General features: G+C 46.5%; 2 protein-coding genes across 2 annotated transcripts in view; both read right to left on the bottom strand.

Moving 5' to 3' along the window:
• Window positions 1-26,399, bottom strand: part of ECRG4 (ECRG4 augurin precursor) — a 903,650-nt gene that overhangs the window by 821,344 nt on the left and 55,907 nt on the right. The gene's annotated exons all lie outside the window — the stretch shown is intronic.
• The window catches only part of GPR45 (G protein-coupled receptor 45), a 90,803-nt gene continuing 68,733 nt past the window's right edge, over window positions 4,330-26,399 (bottom strand). The window contains exon 2 of the mRNA XM_050754204.1: window positions 4,330-6,405. Within this exon, the coding sequence (XP_050610161.1) occupies window positions 5,042-6,343 (1,302 nt within the window). The 5' untranslated portion in view covers window positions 6,344-6,405 and the 3' untranslated portion in view covers window positions 4,330-5,041. The remainder of the gene's footprint in view (window positions 6,406-26,399) is intronic.

The raw sequence follows: 26,399 nt of genomic DNA, 5'->3' as shown, positions 1-26,399 counted from the left end.
TAAGGTTGAGTTGATCAAGAATGGCCAGTGTTGTAATCAGTCATGCCTATGGAATAAATCCTCCATAAAACCTGAAAAGGTCTAGGTTCAGATGGGCTTCTGAGTCGCTGGATGTGTGGAGGTCCCTGGTGGTGATCCGGGAGAGGGCGTGGAAGCTCTGCACCCCTTCCCACACGCCTTGCCCTGTATCCCTTGTAATAACTTTGTAATTAATATGGTTTGGCTTTGGCACCACTCAAGTCTCACCTTGAATTGTAACAATCCCCACGTGTCAAGGGTAGGGCCAGGTGGAGATAATTGAATCATGGGGATGGTTTCCCCCATACTATTCTCACGGTAGTGAATGAGTCTCATGAGATCTGATGGTTTTATAAAGTCAAGTTCCCCTGCACAAGCTCTCTTGCCTGCCACCATGTAAGATGTGACTTTGCTCATTTGCCTGTCGCCAGGATTGTGAGGCCTCCCCAGCCATGTGGAACTGTGAGTCCATTAAACCTCTTTCCTTTATAAATTACCTAATCTTGGGTATGTCTTTATTAGCACTGTGAGAACAGAATAATACACTAATACATGGGTAAATGTAAATAAAGTTCTTCCCTGAGTTCTATGAGCCACTTTAGCAAATTAAGCAAACCTGAGAAGGCGGTTGTGAGAAACTCCCATTTATAGTCTGTGGGTCAGCAGCACAGGTGACCACCTCCTGCTTGTGATTGGCATCTGAAATGGGGATGGTAGTCTTGTGGGACGGAGCCCACAACCTGTGGGTTCTGACTCTAACTCCAGGTAGGTAGCGTCAGTATTGAATTGAGTTACAGGACACCCAGCTGCTTTCCACTAGAGACTTGCTTGCTTTTGTTTGTTTATTTCCAGAATGACCAAACAGCCATTTTCTCAAAGAACTTTCCACCCTTGCCCAAAAGGAACAAACCTTGGCCATCAGCAGGTCAACAGTGCGACTCTAATGCTTCCATGTCTTTAGCATCTGCCATGGACTCAGCCTTGGATTAGATCCTTTCCATACATGATTTTGTTTATTCCTCACTGTGGTCTTCCGGCTGGGAGTTTTTCTGCCATTTCAGAGATGAGGCAGGTGGGGTACAGGAATGCCATGTCACTTGCCTGGAATCCCACAGACAGCGAGGCACCCTGGGGTTCAGACTGTCCTGTTTCAAGCACATACTCCACATCCCCTGCGTTTCCGTAAGAGCAGAAACTGAGCACGGGGCACTACTGCAATTGTGAGGGCTCTGCAGCCAGAATTCCCAACTACATGAACAAGGGAGCTGAACAGTGTTGAAAATACTTAACGCAGAAGTTTTTTTGAGTCGAAAAACAAACAAAAACACGCACCGTGACTTGTGTGCAGGGAAAACACACCCGTGGCTCCGAATGGCAAAGTAAGAATTGATCTAGGTATTTGCTGCTCATCTTGGTCATCAGAACATCCTAGGGAACCTTTGATTTTGTTTCACCCTGACCTTGGGGACTACAATTCAAGATGAAAAGGTGGCAGATTTGCAGGAGTAGTTACAAGTAGGAGGACACTTCTGAGACTTCCTTGTGTCTCATTTTTAATGCAAGAATCTCCCAAGGATCCCAGGTGTCTGCCTCCAGGGTTATTACCATGGTCAGCCAGTTTCTTTCTCTTGCCTAAGGCCCTACAGAGATAATTTAGCTGTGAAGCTCCCCAGACTTCACGCAGAGTGCAGGTTTTGGGTGAACCACAGGACTAGAGAAAAGATGCAAAAAAATTTAATAATAAATCAATGGGTTGGGCATGGTGGCTCCTGCCTGTAATCTTAGCACTTTGGGGGGCCGAGGTGGGCAAATCACCTGAGGTCAGGAGGTCAGTATGGTGAAACCCTGTCTCTACTAAAAATACAAAAATTAGCCGGGTGTGGTGGCGCATGCCTATAATCCCAGCTACTCAGGAGGCTGAAGCAGGAGAATCTCTTGAACCCAGGAGGCGGAGGTTGCAATGAGCCAAGATCATGCCACTGCACTCCAGCCTGGGTGACAGAGTGAGACTCCATCTCAAAAAAATAAAATAAAATAAAACAATGAAGCAGTGCTTATCCTGCAAATCTCAGGGAAGGAGACCAGAACCAGATATTTGCTTGGTATCTTAGGAAATCGAAGTTTGTTAAAGGTTCAAGCAAGGCCGGGTAGGATTATGAAAGTGGCACACTGCAAGTCAGAGGAGACTAACTGGCTGGAGTGATTCAGCAGCACCATCATAAAAACCAAAACAAAACATGTGGGGGCAGCCAGCTGTGACCCATGTTGTTCCAACAGTCTCCCGGTTGTCATCTTATCTTTAGTCTTTCCAGCTTTTGCTAGTAACTTTCAGGTTCTAGACTTCCTGAAGCCTTTCTTCTTAGGGCACTGCTGTGGCCTGAATATTGGTGTCTCCAAAGTTCATGTGTTGGAAACTAATACTCGATGTGATAGTATTAAGAGATGAGGCCTTTGGGAGGTGGATGAGATTGGTGCCCCTGAAAAGAGGCTTGAGGGAGTGTCCCTTCTCCTGCCATGCAAGGACACAGCCACAAGGTGCCATCTATGAAGCAGAGCGGGAACCCTTGCCAGACACTGAGTCTACCTACACCTTTATCCTGGACTTCCCAGCCTGCAGAACTGGAAGAAATAAGTTGTATTGTTGATAAATGAGCCAGTCTGAGGCATTTTGTTATAGCAGTGTGAACAAATTGATATAGGGGTACTGGGTATTGGATTCTGGGCTTAATATGTGTGGTCTTGGTGCAAATTTTGGCAAGAACATAGAGGCTTATACACCGAAAGAGCAATAATACTTTATTTAAAATATATACAAAATTATTACTTTGAAACATATATATTACTATCCAACATACATCATATAACACTGGTCGATGTAAATTTTGGTACCTTCATTTATTCAGTTGTGAACTCTTTTGTTCAAGGCTCCTGAAGAAATGATCTGAAATGCCCACCAGAGGGGGGCGTGCCCATGGGCTCGGTCCCCTTGGTGGCTTGGCTGTGCTGTTGGGCACTGCTGGGGAACTACAGCCTTACTCCATGGAGCTGAAGGCAAATCCCCACCTTGCTGGGGGAACTGGAGACACAGAATTGATGGGACCCACCTCTGTCGCTCACACGTCAGTTGCTCATCTTCTCCCTCTCTCTCCATCTGGGAATAAACGGGGAGGTAGGTGAGGGGGAACAAGTGTCAATTATCTTCTTTACCCTCCTCTGGGCTGAAGAGGAGGGTTAAGGGAAGTTATATTTTCCCTTTCACCCCCCTTCTTCTTTGCCCATGTTACCACTACTGCGGGAAGAAAGTATGAGAAGGAGGGGCTGGCTCTTAATTCAGTTTAGAAAGAAATGGGAAGTGAAGCAAAAATGGGGCTTCTGTGCTCTTAAGCTGAATTTGAGTTACAATGATCCTGAGATAAATCAGACAACTGCTTTGGGGCATGGCCCATGCCTCATTCATCACTATCTCCCCCACAGTGCCTTACATCTAGTAGGCACTTAATGCATGCTCTTTGCATGGATGAATAAATGGATGCAGGGGACCTGATGACTTCAGACAGAAAATACACGTTTCAGAATCAGAGTGTTTGAGAGATGAAAGGGCACATGGGAAATCATCTAGACCTGCCTCCTCGTTTGGCATATGGGGAAACTGAGGCCCAGAGAAATGAGGAGAAATGAACAAGGTCACATGACTAGTTCCTGATAGAGTCAGACCTGGAATCAGATTTTCTAAATTGCTCCTTAAATTTCCCACCCTTTTCAGATCTGGAACAATAAAGAGAGCTCAGTGGGCTCAGTGTTATGCCCTGGATCAGGACCCTCATATGCCAGTGTGGGGACCCCTGGTGGTGGCCGAATAGGGCACAAGCAGAGAAGTCCCCTTTGGGCAACCTCACTTCCGGGATCTGGTCCCAGTAGGTAAACAGGATGGCAGCAGTGGATCTGAGTGAGGTAGGAGGAACACAGAGAGCAATGGGGACCCCGAGAATTGGGCTCCTTGGTGCCGCACTTGCAGCGGTTCCAGTGCTGTTGGTGGCTCGAAGGGCTCTGGAGCTCCAGGGGATCCAAAGGAAATGTGTAAACTAAGCCCAGCCTGCCCGCTGCTGACACTGAAAGCAGGTCACTACAGACGCTTGCTCAGCAGGTGAGTTATAGCACACGGGAAACGGAGGGGAGGAAAATGAAGGGAGGCAGGGACAGGGGTGGAGGCAAAGAGGGAAGGGCCAAAGGGTTCTCCAGTAGACAGGCCGAGTGACCTGAGGGTGCAGGGACAGGGTGGACCCAGCAGGTGGGGGGCGCTGGGGACATGCAGGAGCTCCCGGATGTGCTTCTCACTTCACCTGGGCTACGCATGACCTTCTCTGGGCTTCAAGCCTCTGAGGCCTCCCATGCATCATTCCAGGGAGCTCAAAGCACAGAGGCTCACTCCGCTTCCCCGTGTGATTTTCGTTTCTTTCTAGGAAAGATACTTAGGCCTGGGAAGAAATGCACATCTGATCAATATAAAGGGCCTCTTGTGAGTCCCCACACACCACAAACATCAATAGCTGAAGAGCCCTGATGTCAAACAAAACGAGTGAACACCCAGGAGCTCACACCTACTGGAGTTTCTCAGGGTTTCTCTTGAGCAGGTGCAGAGAGGGCTCAGAGGGCAGGTTGAAGCTCTTGTGACTGACCCATCCTCCTGCCCCACACTCAACCAGCTTCACTCCCTGTTGCCCTCCTCCTCCCTTTCTGCCCAACTTCTGCACGCCCCAGCCCACTCCATTTTTGCCTTAATGACTTTGCAGTCCCCATCAGCCCTGTATTCGGCTCTTCTGCAAAGAGAAACAAAAATAATTCGTCTTGCCAAAATTTGAAATTTGGGCGCTGCAGCTCATCTGATTACAAATGAGTACCTTTGTGCTTAAATAGCCACCACAAAGTGCAGACTATGACCAACATGCCCGGGAACAGAACAGGACAGACCAGCCCACCCTGGGACCCGGGCTCAGCTGCTCCTTCTCTGTGGCCCCCTGGCCCCCTAAACCGCAGACTGGTTTTCGTTGCACACGTAGACTGTGCTCGGCTGGATTCTCCTTCGGATCCGCTCAGGCACTTTGGGGAGGATTTGGAAGGTCTGGGGCAGCAACTCTATGCAGGCCTCGCGGAATTTTTTGATTCTCCAGCAGTAGACGATGGGGTTGAAGACGGACTTGAGGTAACTGAGCCACAGGACGCAGGTGCTGGTGGCATAGAAGGAGGAACCGCAGTAAAAGCGCTGGCTGAACACAGAGAGGAGGCTGTAGATGGAGTGGGGCAGCCAGCAGAGGGAGAAGCCCACGAAGAGGATCAGGATGGTGGTGAAGGCCTTGGTCTTGAAGCTCAAGTCCACGCTGACCTGTTGCTGCCGCTGCAGGCGCCGCAGGCCCGTCCTGGTGAGCTGTCGCAGGTCCAGGCTGTCCGACTGGTTGTGCACGCGCACGGCGTTCTTGCGGACCGTGTTGAGGATGCACATGTAGGCGCACAGCATGACGCCGAAGGGCGCGAAAAACACGGCCACCACCAAGGTGACCACGTAGGCGCGGTCGGCGGGGAGCTCCGTGTAGCCCAGCACGCACTGTGGGGCCCGTGCCGGCGCCTCCACCAACGTCCAGCCGGTGAGCGAGGGCCCCGCGATGCAGAAGGACAGCACCCAGGAGACCGCGATGATCACCTTGGCCCTGCGCGGGTTCAGCTTGTCCTGGCGCTGGACGATGATGAGGAAGCGGTCCACGCTGATGATGAGCAGGATGGCCACGCCCTCCAGGACGAAAAACCAGTAGAGCGTGGCTGAGAGGCGGCAGAAGTTGTCCCCAAAGTGCCAGCGCACGGTGATGAGGGTGACGGCGGTGAAGGGCATGCAGCAGAGGGAAAGCATGATGTCCGAGAAGGCCAGGGTGGCCAGCAGCAGGTTGATGGCCGAGCGCATAGCCGGCCTCTGGTACACGATGATGCAGACCACAGTGTTGCCCAGGAACCCCACCACGGTCATCAGCAGCATCACTGCGGCCAAGGAGATCCTCAGGGGTGCGGGCAGCGGGGTGGATCCGGAGTCCGAGGCGTTGCTGGTGTTCAGCAGCAGGTATGCGTAAGCCTCGAGGGACGTGCTGTTGCAGGCCATCGTGGAGAGACCCTTGGAGCTGGGACAGAAGTGGCCAGGAGGGCTCCCCTCAGCGCTTCGGTGGCTGCCATTTTTTGTCTGCCGGCTGCATGTTCCTGGATGTCTGTGGACCTCTGGCGCACTGGAATGGTCTTGGGGAGAAACGTCCGCCTTTGTGAGCACTAGCTGGGATTTACGATTCATGGATCACATCCTAAGCATTTCTGCCGGGAGCGACTGTGTGCACAGCTCGGTGCTTGGACACTCTGTAGCGGACAGCAAGCAAAAGTACAAAAGAGAAGGGAGTTAGAGTTTCCAATCGCGTTGAAGAGAGCACGCCTTTAAACTTTACAGGTGTTTCTAAACAAGTTTATTTACCACTTGGGACAAAGCTTCGTATTCACAAATATTGTCTGAGTCTTGTCAAGGGGCCCAGAGAAACCTAATCAGCTCTCCTCTGGGGAAACTGAGGAAGTAAACTTTGTAGTTAGTGTTTATGTAATAACTTGACTTTTCAGCAACCTGTTGGAATGAAGCCTTGGTCTAGCCAACTAGCGTTAGAATCCAGCTCCTCAAGAGAAAGGTTTTGCCTGTTTCATTCTCTGCTATCTCCCAGTACTGACAACAGTGCCTGGCGTGCAGTAAGAGTCCAATAGATATTTGTTGAGTAAATGAATAAATGATAGTTAATGCTGCTGCTATAATATTTGTTTAGTTTTTTAAAAAACCCACTTCATTGAGGAATGACTGACATGTCAAAAGCTGTACAAATTTACATCTCAATATACCGAGAACCTATCACCACCAAGGCCAAACACGTACCCAGCTCCCCCTGCCAAAGCTCTCTCCTGCCACTTTTCTGGTATTATCATTTTGTTTTGGTGGTAAGAACACTTCACCTAAGATCTCCCCTCTTAGCAAATTTTAAGTATATATTTTTAAGTTTTAATTTTTTTTTTTTTTTTTTTTTTTTTTTGAGACGGAGTCTCCCTCTGTCACCCAGGTTGGAGTGCAGTGGCCAGATCTCAGCTCACTGCAAGCTCCGGGTTTATGCCATTCTCCTGCCTCAGCCTCCCGAGTAGCTGGGACTACAGGCGCCCGCCACCTCGCCTGGCTAGTTTTTTGTATTTTTTAGTAGAGACGGGGTTTCACCGTGTTAGCCAGGATGGTCTCGATCTCCTGACCTTGTGATCCGCCCACCTCAGCCTCCCAAAGTGCTGGGATTACAGATTTGAGCCACCGCGCCTGGCCAAGTTTTAATTTTTAAAAAGAAATGTAAGTGTGTGTGTTTAACTTTATTTGATAAGTATAAATTCGCATGGAGTTATAATAATAAATAATATGGTGAAATTCTGTGTGCCCTTCACCCAGTTTTCCCTAATGGTAACGTCTTGGATAACTGTGGGGCTGCTATACTATTACTTCCAGAAGCACAGACTGGGAGAAGGGAACTTCCCCCAAAGATAAGGACTTTTAAAATACAGTGTTAGCTGGGTGCAGTGGCTCATGCCCATAATCCCAGCACTTTGAGAGGCAGAGGCAGGAGGATTACTTGAGGCCAGGAGTTCAAGACCTGCCTGGGCAACATAGAGAGATCCCATCTCTACAAAAAAACGAGCCAGACTTGCATCTATAGTCCCTGCTACTCAGGAGGCTGAGGCAAGAGGATTGCTCGAGCACAGAAGTTCGAGGCTGTAGTGAGCTAAGAAGGTGTCACTGTACTCCAGTCTCGTTAACAGAGTGAGATCCTGTCTCTAAAAAAAAAAAAGAAAAAAAAAGTAAATGAAATGAGCTTTTATTCCTTTACTTTCTTAATAAACTTGCTTTTACTTTCAAAAAGGTAAATATAATATTAATTTTAATTTTGTCTCACTGATGTGGTAAGAGTGTGTTCAGTAGCTCAGGTCTGCAGTCACATCACCCGGGCTGGGGGAAGTCCAGCCTGCATCGTTTATCCAGCCTGGACATCTGGCTGTTGGATGCACCTCTGTTTGTAAGAAACTTCTCTTTTTCTAAATTCCTTTTGGTCATTGTTAACAGATATCTCACACCGAGGGGAATGTGGGCAATGTAAGAAGCCAGAAGGCCTCAGACAAGGCCTAGAGGATCTGGGAGTGGCAGTTATTTGGTGATGCTACCTCAGTTTAGACCCACCCAATCCTTGGTCTTCCTTCCCAAGCACACCCAGAATGGGTTCATCTCTCAGTGGTGGGTACCAGTATCCAAACTTTTTCTGAGCTATAAAAATCAGAAACATGGTGTGTTCATTTATAAATGGGAATTATCTCTCATTCGAACCAAAATTATGACCCTTCTTCATCTCAGTTTTCTGATCTGTGAAATGGAGGTAATTATATATTTACCCCTAGAGTCGTTAAATACAAGTGCAATGCCCGGTAAAAGAAAGGCATTAATAAATTAACTCCATCTCCCTCACTGTTTCAAGTTTAGGGGTTTCTGTCTCTTGGATTAAACTGCAAATTTGTTGATGGCAGGAACCATGACATGCATGTAGGAAGCCCTAATGGATTAAGCTCCTCTTGGAGCAGAGAATAAAGGACCACTGAGAAAAAGCACACTCTCATGCATCCATGTGCCTGTCAATCTTAGCTGATAGTGAATTCTTCATCTGCACTCTTCTCTGCTATAAACTTAGATTTTCCTCCCAATGATAATTACAGAGAGTGATTTCATGCTTAACTAAAGGAGTAAATAATGCAAGGTATCTTTTTTTTTAAATGTATATGTCTTGAGGTTGAACCTGATTAAAATTATTTTGGCTTCTGGACAACAACCTGTCTTAGATATTTTAATTTAGCATTTTGGTCCCAGTCCTGTTGTTAATATCTGAATCAACAGTGCTTTTATTACAAGGGACTAGGGCACGAAGATCAAAGTAAAAGGTAACAAGTGAACAAGAAATATTCTGCTGGTGTTCTTGGAATAACAGCACTCACCATCTCCGGCAGTTTTCACGGTGAGAAATGGGTGCCACACTATGAATTTAAAGCTGCAACAGAAGCTAGCTGGGAACTGAACCGTTTCAAGGTATTTATCTTAGTTCCTTTCCAAATGATCTCACCCGAGAACTGGGAGGCTCTGCCAAGTGTCGGGAGGTAAGTCATCCTCTCTAACTGAAGTGTGATTAATCAACTAAGGAAAGTGTGACCAGGCTGTGTGCTGCTGTGTGCCATGGTGTGGCTAGCTGTGCACTCGCAGAGTCTTCAGTGAACTGTGTCCACACAAAAGATAGAAGGCGCTTTCAGCAAAGCGGACACGTGGCCACCCATGCATTGTGTTTACTGCAAGGTTTTCTAAAGCCTTCCCTCCGCATCCTCACACTTGGCAAGAAGGCAGGGAAATTATGAAAAGGAAGCTCAGATACAGTCCGCACGAGCTCCAGTTCAGCAAAGTAGTAACCAGTGGAGCCCAGACTGGAAGCTGAGACTCCAAGGGAAAGCTGGGTCTGTGGTGAGGACGGTGGCTTGGGGAGGATGACTTCATGTCTGTGACACTGACAAGCATGGGGAAAAGAAGAACCATCCCCCCACCCCCAAGCTACGCCAGTTGAGGTACAGACAAATTTCAAACAAAATCCCATTCTGTTTTCCTTCCCCGGTAGGTGAAGAATGGGCTTCTAAAAACTTAGCTTCGGCCGGGCGTGGTGGCTCACGCCTGTAATCCCAGCATGTTGGGAGGCCCAGGCGGGCGGATCACGAGGTCAGGAGATCGAGACCATCCTGGCTAACACGGTGAAACCCCATCTCTACTAAAAATACAAAAAATCAGCCGGGCGTGGTGGCGGGCGCCTATAGTCCCAGCTACTCGGGAGGCTGAGGGAGAAGAATGGCATGAACCTGGGAGGCGGAGCTTGCAGAGATGGCACCATCAGACTCCAGCCTGGGCGACAGAGCGAGACTCAGGCTCAAAAAAAAAAAAAAAAAAAGGACTGAACTTCGTGAGGATGAGGGAAGGAACCTTTGTCTCTGCTCACCGAATAGGACAATTCTATGTGCGACCACCAGGGGGCGCGCTGGGGCAGCCTCAGGAGGCTGGGAAGTACCAGTGTCTGACCTGCCAAAGCCTTTCTTCCTCCTTCCTTCCTTTTTTCCTTCCTTCCTTCTCTCTTTCTTTTTTCCTTCCTTCTTTCTTTTTTCTCTCATTTCTTTCTTTTATCTTTCTTTGTTCTCTTCCCCTTTTTCTTTTCTCAACTTTAAAAGTCTTTATTATGTTAAATTTCAAACATAGGCAAAAGTAGATAACATAGTACAGCAAAGCCCCACTTGGCTAAGCTTTTGAGCTGTGTTCCCTCCATTTCCTTCCATTTAAGCTGGCTCTTCCTGGTCCCCATATACCTCCCGTCCAGGCTTTTGTTTTCAGTACAGCGGGGGAGATCCTGCCAAGTTTTCTTGGGGAGAGGAGTCCAGGCTGTGAGTGGCCTCGTGAGACAGACATGAGAGGGGGAAATGCGGCCCGGGAGAGTTTTAAGGGACTGGGGGACACAGCAGAGGTCCCTGCAGTGGCGCCGGGGCAGCTCTCCAGAGCTCCAGCGGTCCTCCTAAGGCCTGGTCAGCGGGGATTCGAGTGGCCTTCTGCTCGCCAACTTGCGTTTCAGGTAGCAACACTCATCTTCGGCTGGGAATATGTTTGGCTTTAAGCAGTCAGGAAGGAGAAGGTAAGAAATGTCTATCTCCCTTTCCCATCCTCAAGATCAGGCTTGAAGACGATCCGCCGGACCCTGATTGAAGCAGGGAGGGATAATTGCTTGACGAAGGCACAAAGGCAGGCAGAACCAGAGAGACTCGCGGAGGCACAGGGAGCTGAGGAGCAGCGGCGATTAACACGTGGAGGAGGAAGACTTTGCCACGTGGAGGAGGGAGACTTCCTGGCAACCGGGCGGTGAGCCCCGGGTGACCTTCAGCTAGAGGGCATGCCTCTCCTTCCTCCCTGCCCTGAAACAGAATGGCTGAAAGGCGCTGCGTGGGGACAGCGGAATGGATTATTGTGTCTGACGTCCTGTCCCATCCAGAAAGCCCACAGCATCACTGTTAGGTAGTCAGGAAAACGACGGAATCTTCCCCACCTTCAAATCCCACATGCTACCGTATCCTCCCCAGCAACTCCACTCGCCCCCTGTGACACTTCCCCTGTCCCTCCAGCAAAAGCTGCCCTGGGCTCGTCCTTGTTCCCAAGTGGCTTTGTCTGTCGGAGCATCCATTCCTATTGGCCCCTTGCCCAGCTCTTCGTCGAAAGGTATTGCGTGCATCCCGGTCCCTCTGCACCTGGACCCTGAGGGGTCGAGGCTGCGCCCAGGTGCGTTCCGGGGGCGGGGCTGCCAACCCCTGATCCGCGAAGGGAACTCTCACATGCACAGTGGGAGTAGGCGGTTCTTTTGGAACTGTTTTTCACAAACATTAAGAAAAAAGTCAGGTACACACTACACACAGGTACATCTACATTTTAATTATCAGATTTGGAGTTATATATAGATGCATTTACATATATATGTACATCTGATAGAATTTGCTTTCTCTCTGCTGGTTCTGTTTCAGCCAAATGGTGGAAAGCCGTCTTTCTCCATAGACTTTAATATTGCTGCAGGTAAAGCCAATTGGTTTTGTGATATTGGATTTTTAATCCCTGCTCCAGAAGAACATGTTGGTTCAAAAGAGGATGCCAAATCTAAGAAACGAAGTCAATTTTGGCAGATGGGGAAGCTAGGAACAGCCCTTTGCTGTGGGAACAGCTTGACTCTGTCATTACCTGCAACCTTGTCCCTGTCTTTTTGATACAAACTCTCAAACAGATGGTATATTTCAATTTCAATAACTTTATTGGCGGTGAAAAAATATGCAAGAGCTGCCAAAAGTAATACATCAAGTAGCTGTGTTTAGAAACAGGTGTCGCGCCACGTGTCTTAACTTCAAAGAAAAGTGAGCTGAAAGGAACCAGATTTTTTATTCCTCGACTTGGACAAGATTCTTGGGGAGAAATTTTCAAATACAACGCAACTGGGAAGTCTTTTAATGAGGCACATCTTCATTGCCTATTCTTCTTAGTAATGGCTAACATTTCTCGTGTGCTGATCCCCTTACACAGCTCAGTGGTCACGAAGCTCGGCCCCTGCGTCTTCAGCATCCGCATCACCTAGGAACTTGAGAAAGGAAAATTCTCAGGGCCACTCCAGACCTACTGAATTAGAAACCCTGGGACGCCAGGGGGCGCCACCTGCATTTTAATAAGCCATCCAGGGTAAACGTTCTCAGTTGTAGGAACTACTGACACGGTTTCTCTCAGTTAACCCTCACATTGACTCCTCTTTACCGATGAAGAACTGGATGCACAGTTATTTATCTAGAAAGTACAGTAGTAGGGTCCTGCATTAGAACCAGACGATCTGACTCCAGGACCCATGCCTTAACTCCTAGGCTATGCAAAGAGAGGCCACTCAGATAGTGATATAACTAGCAGTTCCTATCAATTTTATATCAGAAATGAGTCAGCATTGGGAGCCACAGCAAGGATGTCTTTCAGCAGGAAAGGTAAGATGTGAAGGCCGTGGGTGCAGGGCCCGTGTGTGGGACTGCCGCAGGGCTACGGGTGTTTTGGCAGGCACTCAGGACACAGGTAGCCCTCAGGCCTATAGGACCCTGTGTGGATCTGATGCAGCAGCTTTTGCAGATGCTTCTCAAGCAGATGTGGATGAGGCCTATTTGTCCCCTCAAATTTAAAATCTGCTGGCTGTCGAGAATGTAGGATTTAACGCCAGACCCCTGGGAGATGCAGGGTGGCCGCGGAGACTCAGACACTATCTCATCTCTTTGTTCAATCCTTGGTGCTTCCCCACCCTTTTAAAATCAAGACTTATATAGAAAATGTGATTCGTAGGGCACACTAGAGTGACCGACCACAGGCCTGTGCTGCTGCTGCCAGGGCTAAGAGGTTAATGTCTCAGACACACCAGCAACCCATTCATAGCTCCAGAGCCTTGCACACCAGCTGGTGGCTGGGATACTCTAATCTTAGAGGCCGGCTTGAAGATTTCAGGCCTCTACATATCCCCAATCTAACAATGACTGAGTTGTTGCTCTGACCAAAGAAACAGTAATAGGTAGTATTAGAATAAGACTTTAAATACACAAAGTGCTTCCAAAATGTGCTTTTACTTCTTTCTCACAGCCACTGGGATGATACGTGACTATTCCCACCTACAGATGAGGAAACTCAATCAATGCAATTAGGTGATTTGCTTACGCTGATACAAATGGAAGAATGGAAGTCGAGTCACATCTTCTTTTTACTCTTCGACTCTTCCCTCCTTTCCTGTGTCCTGGGTAACCCCATGTTAGGCATACCCACTCAATGTACATGAGGGTTTCATTGTGTGGACAAATTTATTTCTACAGATTCAGATAGATTATGACTCAGACTGACTGCCTATGCTTGCTCTGGTTATGAGAAAGAGCAATTGGTTATTTAAGAACTTATGAAAAGTCCAATATAACCCACGGATGGCCGTAAAATACTCGTGTTTAAGCATCTTTATGCTACCACCCTTCTTTAGAGCAGGGGTTCTTAACCCCTGAGACCACAGACCAGTACCTTTCCCTGGTCCATTAGGAACCAGGCCACACAGGAGGAGGTGAGTGGAGAACGAGCAAAGCTTCATCTGTGTTTACAGCTGCTCCCCATCGCTCACATTACCACCTGAGCACCACCTCCAGTCAGATCAGAAGCATTATTCGATTCTTATAGGAGTGGAACCCTATTGTGAACTGTGCACGCAAGGGATCTAGGTTGCACACTCCTTATGTGAATCTAATGCCTGATGATCTAATCCCTGATGATCTGGTGAGGTGGAACAGTTTCATCCCAAAACCATCCACTCCTGGTCCTGTGGAAAAATTGTCTCCCATGAAACGGATCCCTGGTGCCAAAAGGTTGGGGACCACTGCTTTAGAGGAGGCCAAAGCATATAATTGACTTAGGGTCACCAGCTTCCAAATTAATCCTTGAGAATTTTGTTTGTGCATTTTACTATTAAAAGCCAACTTATTCACTTCCTTTCTTAACTAGTTTAGAGGTGTTGCCTCTAAGGTAGGGTTTTAAAAGTCCCTGAACCATGTATGAAGATTTTGCTAGAGGCACAAAGCATATGGCACTTGCTTAAAAATGGAGTTCTATATTTCAGTGGAATCTGAGACAATTAGCACTTTTTCAACACGCTAAAAATTAATACCTGCCAATGTTGTGTTTCTCCAGGTAGAGCGTGTGACATCTCAAGTAGCCTGCACCCAGGGGTTCCTGGGACAGGTGTGGCTTACACAGGAGAAAAACCCAGTACTGACACCTCACATTTCACTGGGCTGCTTTATAAAACCTGTTTCCTTCTCCAAAATTACATCTGTGGGGCCCTCTACTACACTTTTACCTGGCTTTCTCAAAAACTAATTTTAAACTTATTTGTGCCTTTTGCATTTTCTCTGACATTTTATGCCCTAATTCTAAACAAACAAACAAAACCTCTAAGCCTGGGGAAAATATACTTTTTCATTTGTAGTGTAAAGCAAACAGACACAGCTTACGTACTCTAGTAAAATTATTTTTGATATTTTAATGTTTTAACAGCTTCATTGAGGCCTAGTTTATGTATCATGACATTCGCCCTCTGCACATTGACAATTAAATGATTTTTAGCCAATTTAAAATGTTGCAAAACTATCACCACAATCTGCTTTGAGGATATTTTCATCACCTCCAAAAAGATCCCTCATGTCTGTTTGCCGTCAACTGATTGTACTTTTTATAATTGCTCCAATTTGGTTTTGCAAAAAGGGTTCTTAATATAACCCAAGAACTTGACAATTCCTTTTTTTATTATTTTTTTATTTTTATTTGAGACAGGGTCTCGCTCTGTTGCCCAGGCTTAAGTGCAGTGGCGAGATCTAGGCTCACTGCAACCTCCATCTCGCGGGTTCAAGCAATTCTCATGCCTTAGCCTCCTGAGTAACTGGGATTACAGGTGCCCAACACCGTGCCTGACTACTTTTTGTATTTTTAGTGGAGACTGGGTTTCACCATGCTAGCCAGGCTGGTCTCCAACTCCTGTCCTCAGGTGATTCACCCGCCTTGGCCTCCCGAAGTGCTGGGATTGAAGGAGTGAGGCACAACACCCAGCCAGAACTTGAGAATTCTAATTGACAGCTTGGTAACTCTAGCAGCACCTCTGCCCTTCCTACACAGGCCCATGACATATGGAGGAGCAAGGTTGGAACATCATTGAAATCACTGAGTCCTTGTGCCCTGACCCATGTTAGTAACCATGATCTGAATTAGGAAGTATTAGTGGGGCAAGAGGTGGGACAAGCTAAACTTATTTGCCCATGTAAACCCACCAAAGTACCAACCAAGATAAAGTCACGATGAACCAATGAAATACAGGAGGAAACGGGGCCTCTGTCTTAAAGTGTCAAGACTTGGACTCAGAAGATCAAAATTATAGTACTGGTTCTGCCTTATAGCCTGGAAAACATTCCCAACTGTTCAGTTTCTTCTTTTGTAAAATGGTATTAGGGTACCTACCTCACAGAGTTGTAAAGATTCAATATGTGGGAAAGCACGCTGCATCTCACAAAACACTAGACGGGGTAAGGAAGGGTCTTACTTTTTTTGTGGTTGTTATTTTTGGAGTGGGGGTGGGGAGGACAAAGTCTCGCTCTGTTGCCCAGGCTGGAGTGCGATGGTGTGAACTCGGCTCACTGCCACCTCTGCCTCTCAAGTTCAAAGGATTCTTGTGTCTCAGCCTCCTGAGTAGCTGGGACTACAGAGGCACATCACCACGGCCAGCTAATTTTTGTATTTTTAGTAGAGACAGGGTTCCTGCCATGTTGGCCAGGCTGGTCTCAAACTCCTGACCTCAAGTGATCTGCCTGTCTCAGCCTCCCAAAGTGCTGGGTTTACAGGCATGAGCCACCACACCTGGCCTGGGAAGGGTCTTTATTAGGACAGTTGGCAAGTTCTGTCCCAAGCACACAGCATGCCAGCTTTTGGGGGCTGTCTGAACCAACTATGGGTATGTGAGTCCCCTGGGGTGGGGTCCTGAGTTCTTCCTGAGCATTTTGCTTCATAATAAAGTCAACTTTAAATGTTTTAAATGTATGGTGTTTAATGCTTTGCACAACTTTTCCTGATCTCATTACCTGAGCTGTTTTACTCCCATGAGGTCACACAGCATTGCATAGTGAGGCTGAAGCTTGTCACCTGGGTCATCCTTTTGAAATTTCTCCAAGCTAGACTTTTGCCATTCTTCTCTAACAGCAGGTTAGAGCCCTCCAGCTGGCAGAAAGCACATATCCAGAATCTCAAGGAGTGCCAGACCCTTCCCTCCCCAGCGCAGTCAGCCGACTTAGCACACGATGCCATTTTCCTTTTCTGTTACATTAAAAAAATAAATAAATAAATAAATAAACTTGGATATAAAATCCTCCTAACTTTCTAAGACACTGGACAAGAAATTAATGTATTCATTTGTTCAGTTAATATTTCCTGAGTAGCATTACCATGGGGCAGGCATGAGAGATTCAATGGTGACTTCTGCCTTTTAGAGCTTTATAATCTGATTTGCTTTTCTCCAGATGTGGTCTGCAGATAGCTGCATGAAGATGACACTGGCTGCTTATTGAGAGGACAGACTCTGGGGACCCATGGCAGACTCACTGGATTAAAATCCCTGGTTAAGGGGCCAGGACTCTGGTCTCAGAGGACTCTTAGTGCCCCAACCTTTGAGACTGGCAGCGAACGGGAACAGCATAGAGAAGTGGAAGAGGCTGAGCTCTGCTGCCTTGTGATGCAAAGAGAATTTATTATCTACAGTTAAGAATTGTGGGCCAGGCACCACGGCTCACACCTGTAATTCCAGCACTTTGGGAGGCCGAGGTGGGAGGATTGTGTAAGGCCAGGAGTTGAAGACCAGCCTGGGCAACATGAAGAGAGAAAAAACAGAAAGAAAGAGAGAAAGAAAAGAAAGAAAAAAGAAAAAGAAAGAAAGAAAGAAAGAAAGAAAGAAAAAGAAAGAAAGAAAGAAAGAAAGAAAGAAAGAAAGAAAGAAAGAAAGAAAGAAAGAAAGAAAGAAAGAAAGAGAAAGAAAGAAAGAGAAAGAAAGAAAGAGAGAGAAGGAAGGAAGGAAGGAAGGAAGGAAGGAAGGAAGGAAGGAAGGAAGGAAGGAAGGAAGGAAGAAAGGAAGGAAGGAAGGAAGGAAAGAAAGAGGGAGGGAGGGAGGGAAGGAGGGAGGGAGGGAGGGAGGAAGGAAGGGAGGAAGGAAAGAAAGAATTGTGTCAGACTCCTGATGAAATGAGAAACTATAAAAGATTGTGTCTTATACGGTTGCGCTGGGGCGGGGGGTCATGTGAACCGGCCGGCACTGAGATCTACATGCCTAGTTCTACTTCCCACCTCATCGCTTTTTTTTTTTTTTTTTAACATACATATAATTGTTTTTGAAGCAGCTTTAGGTTCACAGCAAGATGGAGAGAAAGTACGGAGATTTCCCATCCACGCACTGCCCCACATATACACAGCCTCCTCCATTATCAACATCTCCCACCAGTGTGGTCCATTTGTTACAGCCATGAACCTGCATTGACACATCGTAATCACCCTTGGTTCGCTCTTGGTGGTGTATGTTCTACGAGTTTTGACAAATGGTAATTTCCAGCATTGTAGTGTCACAGAGAATAGTTTTACTGTCTTTAACCACCCCCATGCTCTGCCTGTTCATCCCTCCCTGCTCCTCAATCCTTGGCACCTACTGATCTATTCCTGTCTTCATAGATTTGCCTTGTCCAGAATGTCATGTGTAGTCAGCCCTGTATCCCTGAACCCCACCACTGCGGATTCAACCAACTTCAGATCGAAAACATTGGGAAAAAAATCGCATCTGTACTGAACATGTTTGGGTATTTTCTCCTTGTCATTATTCCCTAAACAATACAATAGAGCAACTATTTATATAGTATTTACATTATATTAGGTATATTATAAATAACCTAGAGATGATTTAAAGTATATGGGAGGACATGGATAGGTTATATGCAAATACTATGCCATTTTATATCACAGACTTGAGCATCCAAAGATTTTGGTATCGGAGGGAATTTCTGGAACCAATGTACCATGGATATTGAGGAAAAGACCGTAGTTGGAATCATACTGTATGTAGCCTTTTCAGACTGGCTCCTTTCACTTAGTAAGTTTCCTCCATGTCTTTTCATGGCTTGATATCACTGAATAATATTCCATTGTCTAGAGGGACCACAATTTATTTATCCATTCACCTATTGAAGGGCATTGTTATGGTCTGAATGCCTGTGTCCCTCCAGAATTCATATGCTGAAATTCTGATCCCCAAGGTAATGATATTAGGAGGTAGAGCCTTTGAGAAGTGATTAGGCTAGGGAGTAGAGGACACATGAACGGGATTAGTGTCCTTTTGAAAGAGTCCCAAAAGGGATCCCTTGCCTCTTCCTTCATGTAAAGACACAGTGAAGGTGCCATTCTATGAACAGGGAAAAAGGCCCTCACCAGATGCTGAATCTGCTGACACCTTGATCTTGAACCTCCCAGTTGCCGGAACTGCAAGAAATAAATTTCTGTTGTTTATAAGCTACCCAGTCTGTGGTATTTTGTTACAGCAATCTGAACAGACTAAGACAGAAATCACGGTTGCTTCTGAGTTTCCATGTGCAAGGTTTTGTGTGGACCTAAGTTTTCAACTCCTTTGGGTAAGTACCAAGGAGTGTGACTGCTGGATACTCTAAGAGTATGTTTAGCTTTGCAAGAGACTGCCAAACTGTCTTCCAAAGTGGCGATACCATTTTGCATTCCCACCAATAACGAATGAGAGTTTCTGTTGTTCTACATCCATCTCAGCATTTGGCGTTACCAATGTTCTGGAGTTTGGCCATTCTAATCAGTGTGTAGTAGTATCTCATTGTTGTATTAATTTGCAATTCCCTAATGACATATGCTGTTGAACCATCTTTTCATATGTTTGCTTGCCATCAGTCAATCCTCTTCCATGTCTTTTGCCCATGTTTTTGATCAGATGTTTCATTTTTATTATTGAATTTTAAGAGCTGTTTGCATATTTTGGATAACAGTCCTTTATCAGATATGTCTTTCGCAAATATTTTTCTCCCAGTCTGTGGGTTGTCTTTTCATTTGCCTGATTATGTCTTTTGTGGAGCAAAAATTTTTAATTTTAATGGAGTCCTTCTTATGAATTCTTTCTTTCACGGATCATGCTTTTGGTGGTGTATCTAAAACAAATCTCCAATCTCCATATATCTTCTAGGAGTTTTATAGTTTTACATTTTACACTGTGATTTATTTTAAGTTAATTTTTGTGAAGGACATAGATCTGTGTCTAGATTCATTTCTCCTGCATGTGGATGTCCAGTTGTCCCAGCACCGTTTGTTGAAAAGACTCTCTTTGTCTTGTCTCCATTGTATTATTGCCTTTGCTCTTTTGTAAAAGATCAGTGGACTCCACCCTCACTTTTTAAGCATCCATCATTTTAAATAGAAAGTGCTCACATTAGGTTGAGGGAGGGGGTGATATTTGCATGTTTGCTAGCAAAGAGAAGAGGACATCAGCCGTGGAGTCCCTCCATCCTTCTTGACTATCCAGATACATGCCAGAGAGAGTGGTATGCCTAATGCATTACTAATTAAATGGTTATCTAAGTTACCCAGAAGTCACCCTTGTGATAATATTTGCTGCTCAAAAGGTTAACATCCCAAGGCTGCTTTGGAAAGCCCAATCCGGGAAAACCTGTGCTCTGAGATGAGGCACTGTAGAATGGTTAGTACTGGGGCTTCGGAGTTGGTTCTTACAACCTGTGTTACTGGAGGGAAGCCCTTTGGCCTTCTCAATTTATTTTCCTGACCTGTAGAATATAGACAATAATATTCATTACCCAGGGTTGGTGTAAGAAAGAAATAACGCACTCTGCACAGTGCTTAATATAGTGACTGTTATTATTCCTGAAATTGTTACTAAGATATTATTTCCTCTTCCTCTATCCCATTGCTCTCTCTCTCCTCCTCTTGTAGCATCTACTGACCTGGCCTGAGCGAGGCCCAATGAATGCTAGCCTCTTTGGCTGGAATCTACCTAAGGTTACCATAACAGATTACCACAAGCTTAAGGAGCCTAAAACAACAAAAATGTATTCTCTTACAGTTCCGGCGGGTGAAAGTTCAAAATCAAGGTGTCGGCAGGGCCACATTCTCTCCGAAGACTCTAGGGGAGCATCCTTCCTGGCCTTTGCCAGCTCCTGGTGGCTCCTGGCAATCCCTGGCACTTGGCTTGTAGCTGCATCCTGCCCATCTCTGCCTCTGCCTTCGCCCAGCATTATTCTATGTCTCTGCCGCTCCTCTCCTTTTCTTATAAGGACACCAGTCATTGCACTTAGGTTGCACCCTAATCCAGTATGACTTCATCTTAACTAGGTTACAGTTGTAAAGACCCTATTTCCAAATAAGGTCATATTCTGAGGTTCCTGGTAGATGTGAATTTTGGTGGGAACAATGCCCAACCCAGCACAGGGCCATTTAGGGTCAGCACAGCGGGTTTTAAATACCAATAGGAACAAGTTGATCTGTTCTGCTCCCAGATCCCATCCCCAGAGACCCTTCTAGACAGGGGTAGCATGGAGGGACCAGCTGAAGTCCGGGTATCATCTTGACCCAAACCAGAACTCCAAGACCATTCAAAAACTCCCCGGGGGACTGACTGTGCAAACCCATTTGGGAAAAAAACCCTTCTGGACTTATTGCATATTGTTCGTTTCTCTTTTCTAAGAACCGTTTCTGAAGCTGTCCTTGAAATAAGTAACACAAAACAATGCCCTTGGATCTATGAATTGAAAAGAGCCCAAATGGATGAAACAAACCTAATTTTGGCAACAGATAACTTATAATAATATAGAAGAAGGTATCTAAAAGCTCCCTGGGCTGGGCATGGTGGCTCATGCCTGTAATCCCAGCACTTTGGAAGGCCCAGGCAAGTGGATCACCTGAGGGCGGGAGTTTGAGACCAGCCTGGCCAATATGGTGAAACCCTGTCTCTACTAAAAATACAAAAATTGGGAGGCCAAGACGGGCGGATCACGAGGTCAGGAGATCGAGACCATCCTGGCTAACACAGTGAAACCCCGTCTCTACTAAAATATACAAAAAACTAGCCGGGCGAGGTGGTGGGCACCTGTAGTCCCAGCTACTCGGGAGGCTGAGGCAGGAGAATGGCATAAACCCAGGAGGCAGAGCTTGCAGTGAGCTGAGACCTGGCCACTGCACTCCAGCCTGGGCAACAGAGCCAGACTCCGTCTCAAAAAAAAACCAAAAAACAAAAACAAAAAAACCCAAAAATTAGCTGGGCATGGTGGCGTGCGCCTGTAGTCCCAGCTACTCTACTCAGGAGGCTGAAACAGGAGAATTGCTTGAACCCAGGAGACGGGGGTTGCAGTGAGCCGAGATCGCTCCACTGCACTCCAGCCTGGGTGACAGAGCAGGACTCTGTCTCCAAAAAAAAAAAAAAAAAAAAAAAAAAAAAAAAGGCCGGGCGCGGTGGCTCAAGCCTGTAAGCCTGTAATCCTAGCACTTTGGGAGGCAAAGGTGGGCGGATCACGAGATCAGGAGATCAAGACCATCCTGGCTAACACGGTGAAACCCCGTCTCCACTAAAAATAGAAAAAATTAGCTGGCCTTGGTGGTGGGGCCTGTGGTCCCAGCTACTCCAGAGGCTGAGGCAGGAGAATCGCTTTAACCCAGGAGGCGGAGATTGCAGTGAGTCGAGACCGCGCCACTGCACTCCAGCTTAGGCGACAGAGTGAGGTTCTGTCTCAAAAAAAAAAAAAAAAAAAAATTTTAATTAAAAAAATAAAAGCTCTCTGATTTAGAATATTACTATTTGGAGAAAATTACTATTAACTAAGAGAAAAGTGATATTTCAGTTTTCATTTCCTAAAAAAGTTCTTTCCTTTCATCCTTTCTCTCTCTCTTTCCCCCTCCTCTCTGTCCATTCTTTTACAACCTCAGGAGTTAATGGCAGTACATTAGTTTGCTTGAAAGATTTAAAAAATTAGAAAAAATTAATGCAAAACAATATTTTTCCTACAACTTTTTACAGAATATTTATATTTATGTGTTTGTTTGTTTGTTGAGACAGGATCTGACTCTGTTGCCCAGACTGGAGTGCAGTGGTACAATCTGGGCTCACTGCAACCTCACCTCCTGGGCTCAAGTGATCCTCCCACCTCAGTGTCCCGAGTAGTTGGGACTACAGGGCGCATGCCACCACACCTGGCTATTCTGTGTGTGTGTGTGTGTGTGTGTGTGTGTGTGTGTTTCATTTTTTTTTGTAGAGGAGGTGGTTTTGTCATGTTGCCCAGGCGGGTCTCGAACTCCTGAGCTCAAGCGATCTGCCTGCCTTGGCCTCTCAAATTGCTGGGATTACAGGTGTGAGCCACTGCTCCTGGCCAAGAAAATTTGTCATAATAAAATAAATATGGGCTTCGGAGTCAAGCCATGACTTGAGGTAGATCCGAAAGCCAAACTGTCTAAGGCTATTTTAATTCTGACTGACGTGACTGTAGTTGAAAGGAATAATGAAAAACATTTACATCAAGGAGAGGGGCACACAGCCTGCATCTGAGGACGTGTTTCCTCTGTGTGTGTGAAGGCGGATAATCACCGCAGTCCCCTGACCACCTCCCCAGTGTGTCCTCACTAGGTATGGAAAACCCGGGGCCGGGTTGGTATGTTTCTTATCTTGAGAATGGGAGTAAAGTTTTTTGAATGTTGCCAAGAGTTCCCCCACGTGGAGCCCTGCTGGCTCCTTCAATTTCCCAGTCAGGCCTTTCTTCTCCACTGGCCACAGATGATCAGGGGGAAGTCATGTGTACACAAGGGAGCCCTTCTTAGTTGAAGCAAAGCAATCATACTTTACGGTCCTTTAAGTTTTTCTACTTTAATGCACCTCATTTTACTGTTACAAAATTCCAAAATACTATGAAATGCAAAAAAAGGAAAAGAAAAAGGAAAAAAGAGCAAATGAACTTTTAGAAATATATCAGTCTTCAGGACGTGTTTTTAAATATGTAGTTGCCCCATTTGGGACCCAGGCTTCTGTATTCTTTTTTTTTTTTTTTTTTTTTTTGAGACGGAGTCTTGCTGTGTCACCCAGGCTGGAGTGCAATGGCCAGATCTCGGCTCACTGCAAGCTCCGCCTCCCGGGTTCACGCCATTCTCCTGCCTCAGCCTCCCCAGTAGCTGGGACTACAGGCACCCGCCACCTCGCCCGGCTAGTTTTTTTTTTTTTTGTATTTTTTAGTAGAGACGGGGTTTCACCGTGTTAGCCAGGATGGTCTCAATCTCCTGACCTCGTGATCCGCCCGTCTCGGCCTCCCAAAGTGCTGGGATTACAGGCTTGAGCCACCGCGCCCGGCCAGGCTTCTGTATTCTTCACAACTACTGACAGGCATTTCTTCACCTATTTTACATGATGATCTTCTCAGTGCCATCTTTTTTATTTTATAAAGTTGTTAGCAAAACATTTATCTCTTGTAGGTACTTGATTCAGTAAGGAAGAAAGCAGAAAGCACACCACAGAAGGGGGATAACGTGGAAAAAACTGGGTGCTTCTCAGCAGAGCAGATTCCCACCAGAACAGCACTTTGGGGGTGAGTCTTAGGAAATGCACCCCCAGCACCCACCCGAGTGATTCTCCAATGCCTCATGACAGAGAACCCCTGGGCTGCTTCATGCCACAGTTTCCTTTGTTTAGCTTATTTGCAGTCTGTGCTGGCTGGGGCTGGACGCTTCACGTCTGAGAAAGAACAGCCTGAGTGATGAGAAAACAGCAGCACGAGGAGGAGGAGGTTTGAAGAATGAAGTATTTTTTCCTAAGGAGGAGTGAAAAGGGGGGTTAAATCTAGAGTCAGCTGCACTTTGGAATTATCAGGAACCCTAAAGCTGCCTGGTGCTTGTGCCCCTCCCTGGAGTGACATAATTGGTGGGAGGCCAGGCCAGGGCATTCAGATCTTTATATCCCCTCCAGCAATTCCTGTGGATAGCCAGGGGTGAGAACCTGTGATAGAGGATATCATGGGGTGAAGGGCGAAGTCTTGGAAGAAAACAGCGGACTTAGCAGTTAGGAAGAGAGGAGATTCAGGGCAGTGGGGAGGGGTAAAGGGAGCATCTTAGCTTGGTGTTCTGACATTTGAGGCTTTGCTGGTCCTAGAAGGAGTGCCCTTCCCAGGGCTAGCCAATTCTTAGCGATAGCAAACACAGGACGCACCCATGTTTGTGCCTTTTTTTTTTCTTTCTTTTCTTTTTTTTTTTTTTTTTTTTTTTTGAGACAGAGTTTGGCTCTTGTTGCCCAGGCTGGAATACAATGGCACAATCGTGGATCACTGCAACCTCGGTCTCCCGGGGTCAAGGATTCTTCTGCCTCAGCCTTCTGAGTAGCTGGGATCACTGGCACGCACCACCACGCCCAGCTATTTTTTTTTTTTTTTTTTTTTTTGTATTTTGAATAGAGATGGGGTTTCACTATGTTGACCAGGCTGGTCTCCAACTCCTGACCTCAGGAGATCCTCCCGCCTCTTCCTCCCAAAGTGCAGGGATTACAGGCGTGAGCCACCGCGCCCGGCAGGGTGTGCCTTTCATCTGCACACCAAACAGTCCAGCGCCCACACTCCAAGCACCTCTGCTATAGAGGCTCTCACGCTCCTGGCCACTATCCTCCGCCCTAATCATTCCAGGGCAGATACCAGACAATCTAGGGCGTATGCCCCCGAGATCACAGAAATTCAAACTAGCCTATCCTCTGCCTGCCTCGCCTTTCTCAAGGAAACCACAGGGAAGGCTCCTGCCATGTTTTCCCGCTTCCCCGGATTGGCCCTGGTGCTCCCCCGTGTGGTCCTGTGTGGTGTGGCACGCCCCCTTGTTTTGGGAACGGTGAGTAATAAACTCTTCAATGGCAGTCATTCCCTGATCTGTCGGCCTCACCATACCTGAATGATAATAAAACCTGCATTTTAAAACGGAGAGATGCAAGCCGAGGTGGAAGAGGAGACACAGAAAAGTAAAGTATTTTTGAAAGGTGGAGGGTGTGGGGGGAGAAAGGCAGCAGGCTGGCTCGGGGCAGAGGGCCAAGACAAGGTTTTGTGTTTTCTGAAGTCATAATACCTGTTTCATAGGGATATCGAAGACTTGGAGTTACATTTACATTAAACTAAAAACAAACAAACACACACAACAATACTTCGTTAAAAGAGATCTTACCCTGCCGGGAATGTGTTCACCCTGCCACCCGGCTGTGGTTTCCATGGGCTGCATGGGGCAGGGATGTGGCAGAGAGTCTGAGACAAGGGCAGGGGCCAGCTCGCTGTACAGGAGCTTTGGAAATGATAACCAGAAAGTATAAAGCATACCCTGTCCTTGACCACCAAGATTAATGAGAGTATTGTGGTATAAGCACATTATTTCCTGAACAAAAGCTTTTTTTAACTTAAAAAAAACTGTGGTAAAATGCATATAATGTAAAATTTAGTGCATTACCCATCTGTAAGTGTACAGTCCAGTAGCAAGTACATCCACACTGGTGCGCAAACAATCTCCAGAGCTTTTTCATCTTGCGAAACAAAAGTTGTACCCATTAAACTCGAATTCCCTATTCCGCCCTCCTCCAGCCCCTAGTAAACACCAGTCTACTTTGTTTCCATGAATTTGACTACTCTAGATCTCTTATATAAGCACATTCTTTTCTCTTAGCACATATTTATATTTTGGTAGCAGAGGGCTGGGAGGGGGAAGGGAAGCATGAGAAGAGGAGGGGGGACACACGATGGTAAATCTGAATGAAGCTGATGACGGTATTAGCCACGGTTTGCTGAGAGCCTCATGTAGGCCAAATATTAGCATAATAGACTGTCGAATTTAACTTTTACCACAAACCCAGAGGTAGGGGTTATTTCTACTTAGAGATTGCATAGCTTGTCTGCCCAGGATGGCTGGGTGGCTATGTGGGAGACTCTGAAGGTCTAACTCTAATACTGTTCCATCCTCTCATTCCTAGGCTGGGGGGTGGGGGAGGGGACATCTAGAATGTGGCAATGCCTCTCTACCCTGTCGTACTGTCATGGTGCAGCATAGCTATTCAGGAGGCGTCTGCCTGAATCTCTGAGGGGTGGGATCT

This window comes from Macaca thibetana, chromosome 13 (genome assembly GCF_024542745.1).
Source record: "Macaca thibetana thibetana isolate TM-01 chromosome 13, ASM2454274v1, whole genome shotgun sequence".
Taxonomy (NCBI): Eukaryota; Metazoa; Chordata; class Mammalia; order Primates; family Cercopithecidae; genus Macaca; species Macaca thibetana.
Note: the sequence above shows the minus strand (reverse complement) of the source record. Positions and strands in the feature narration are given on the sequence as shown.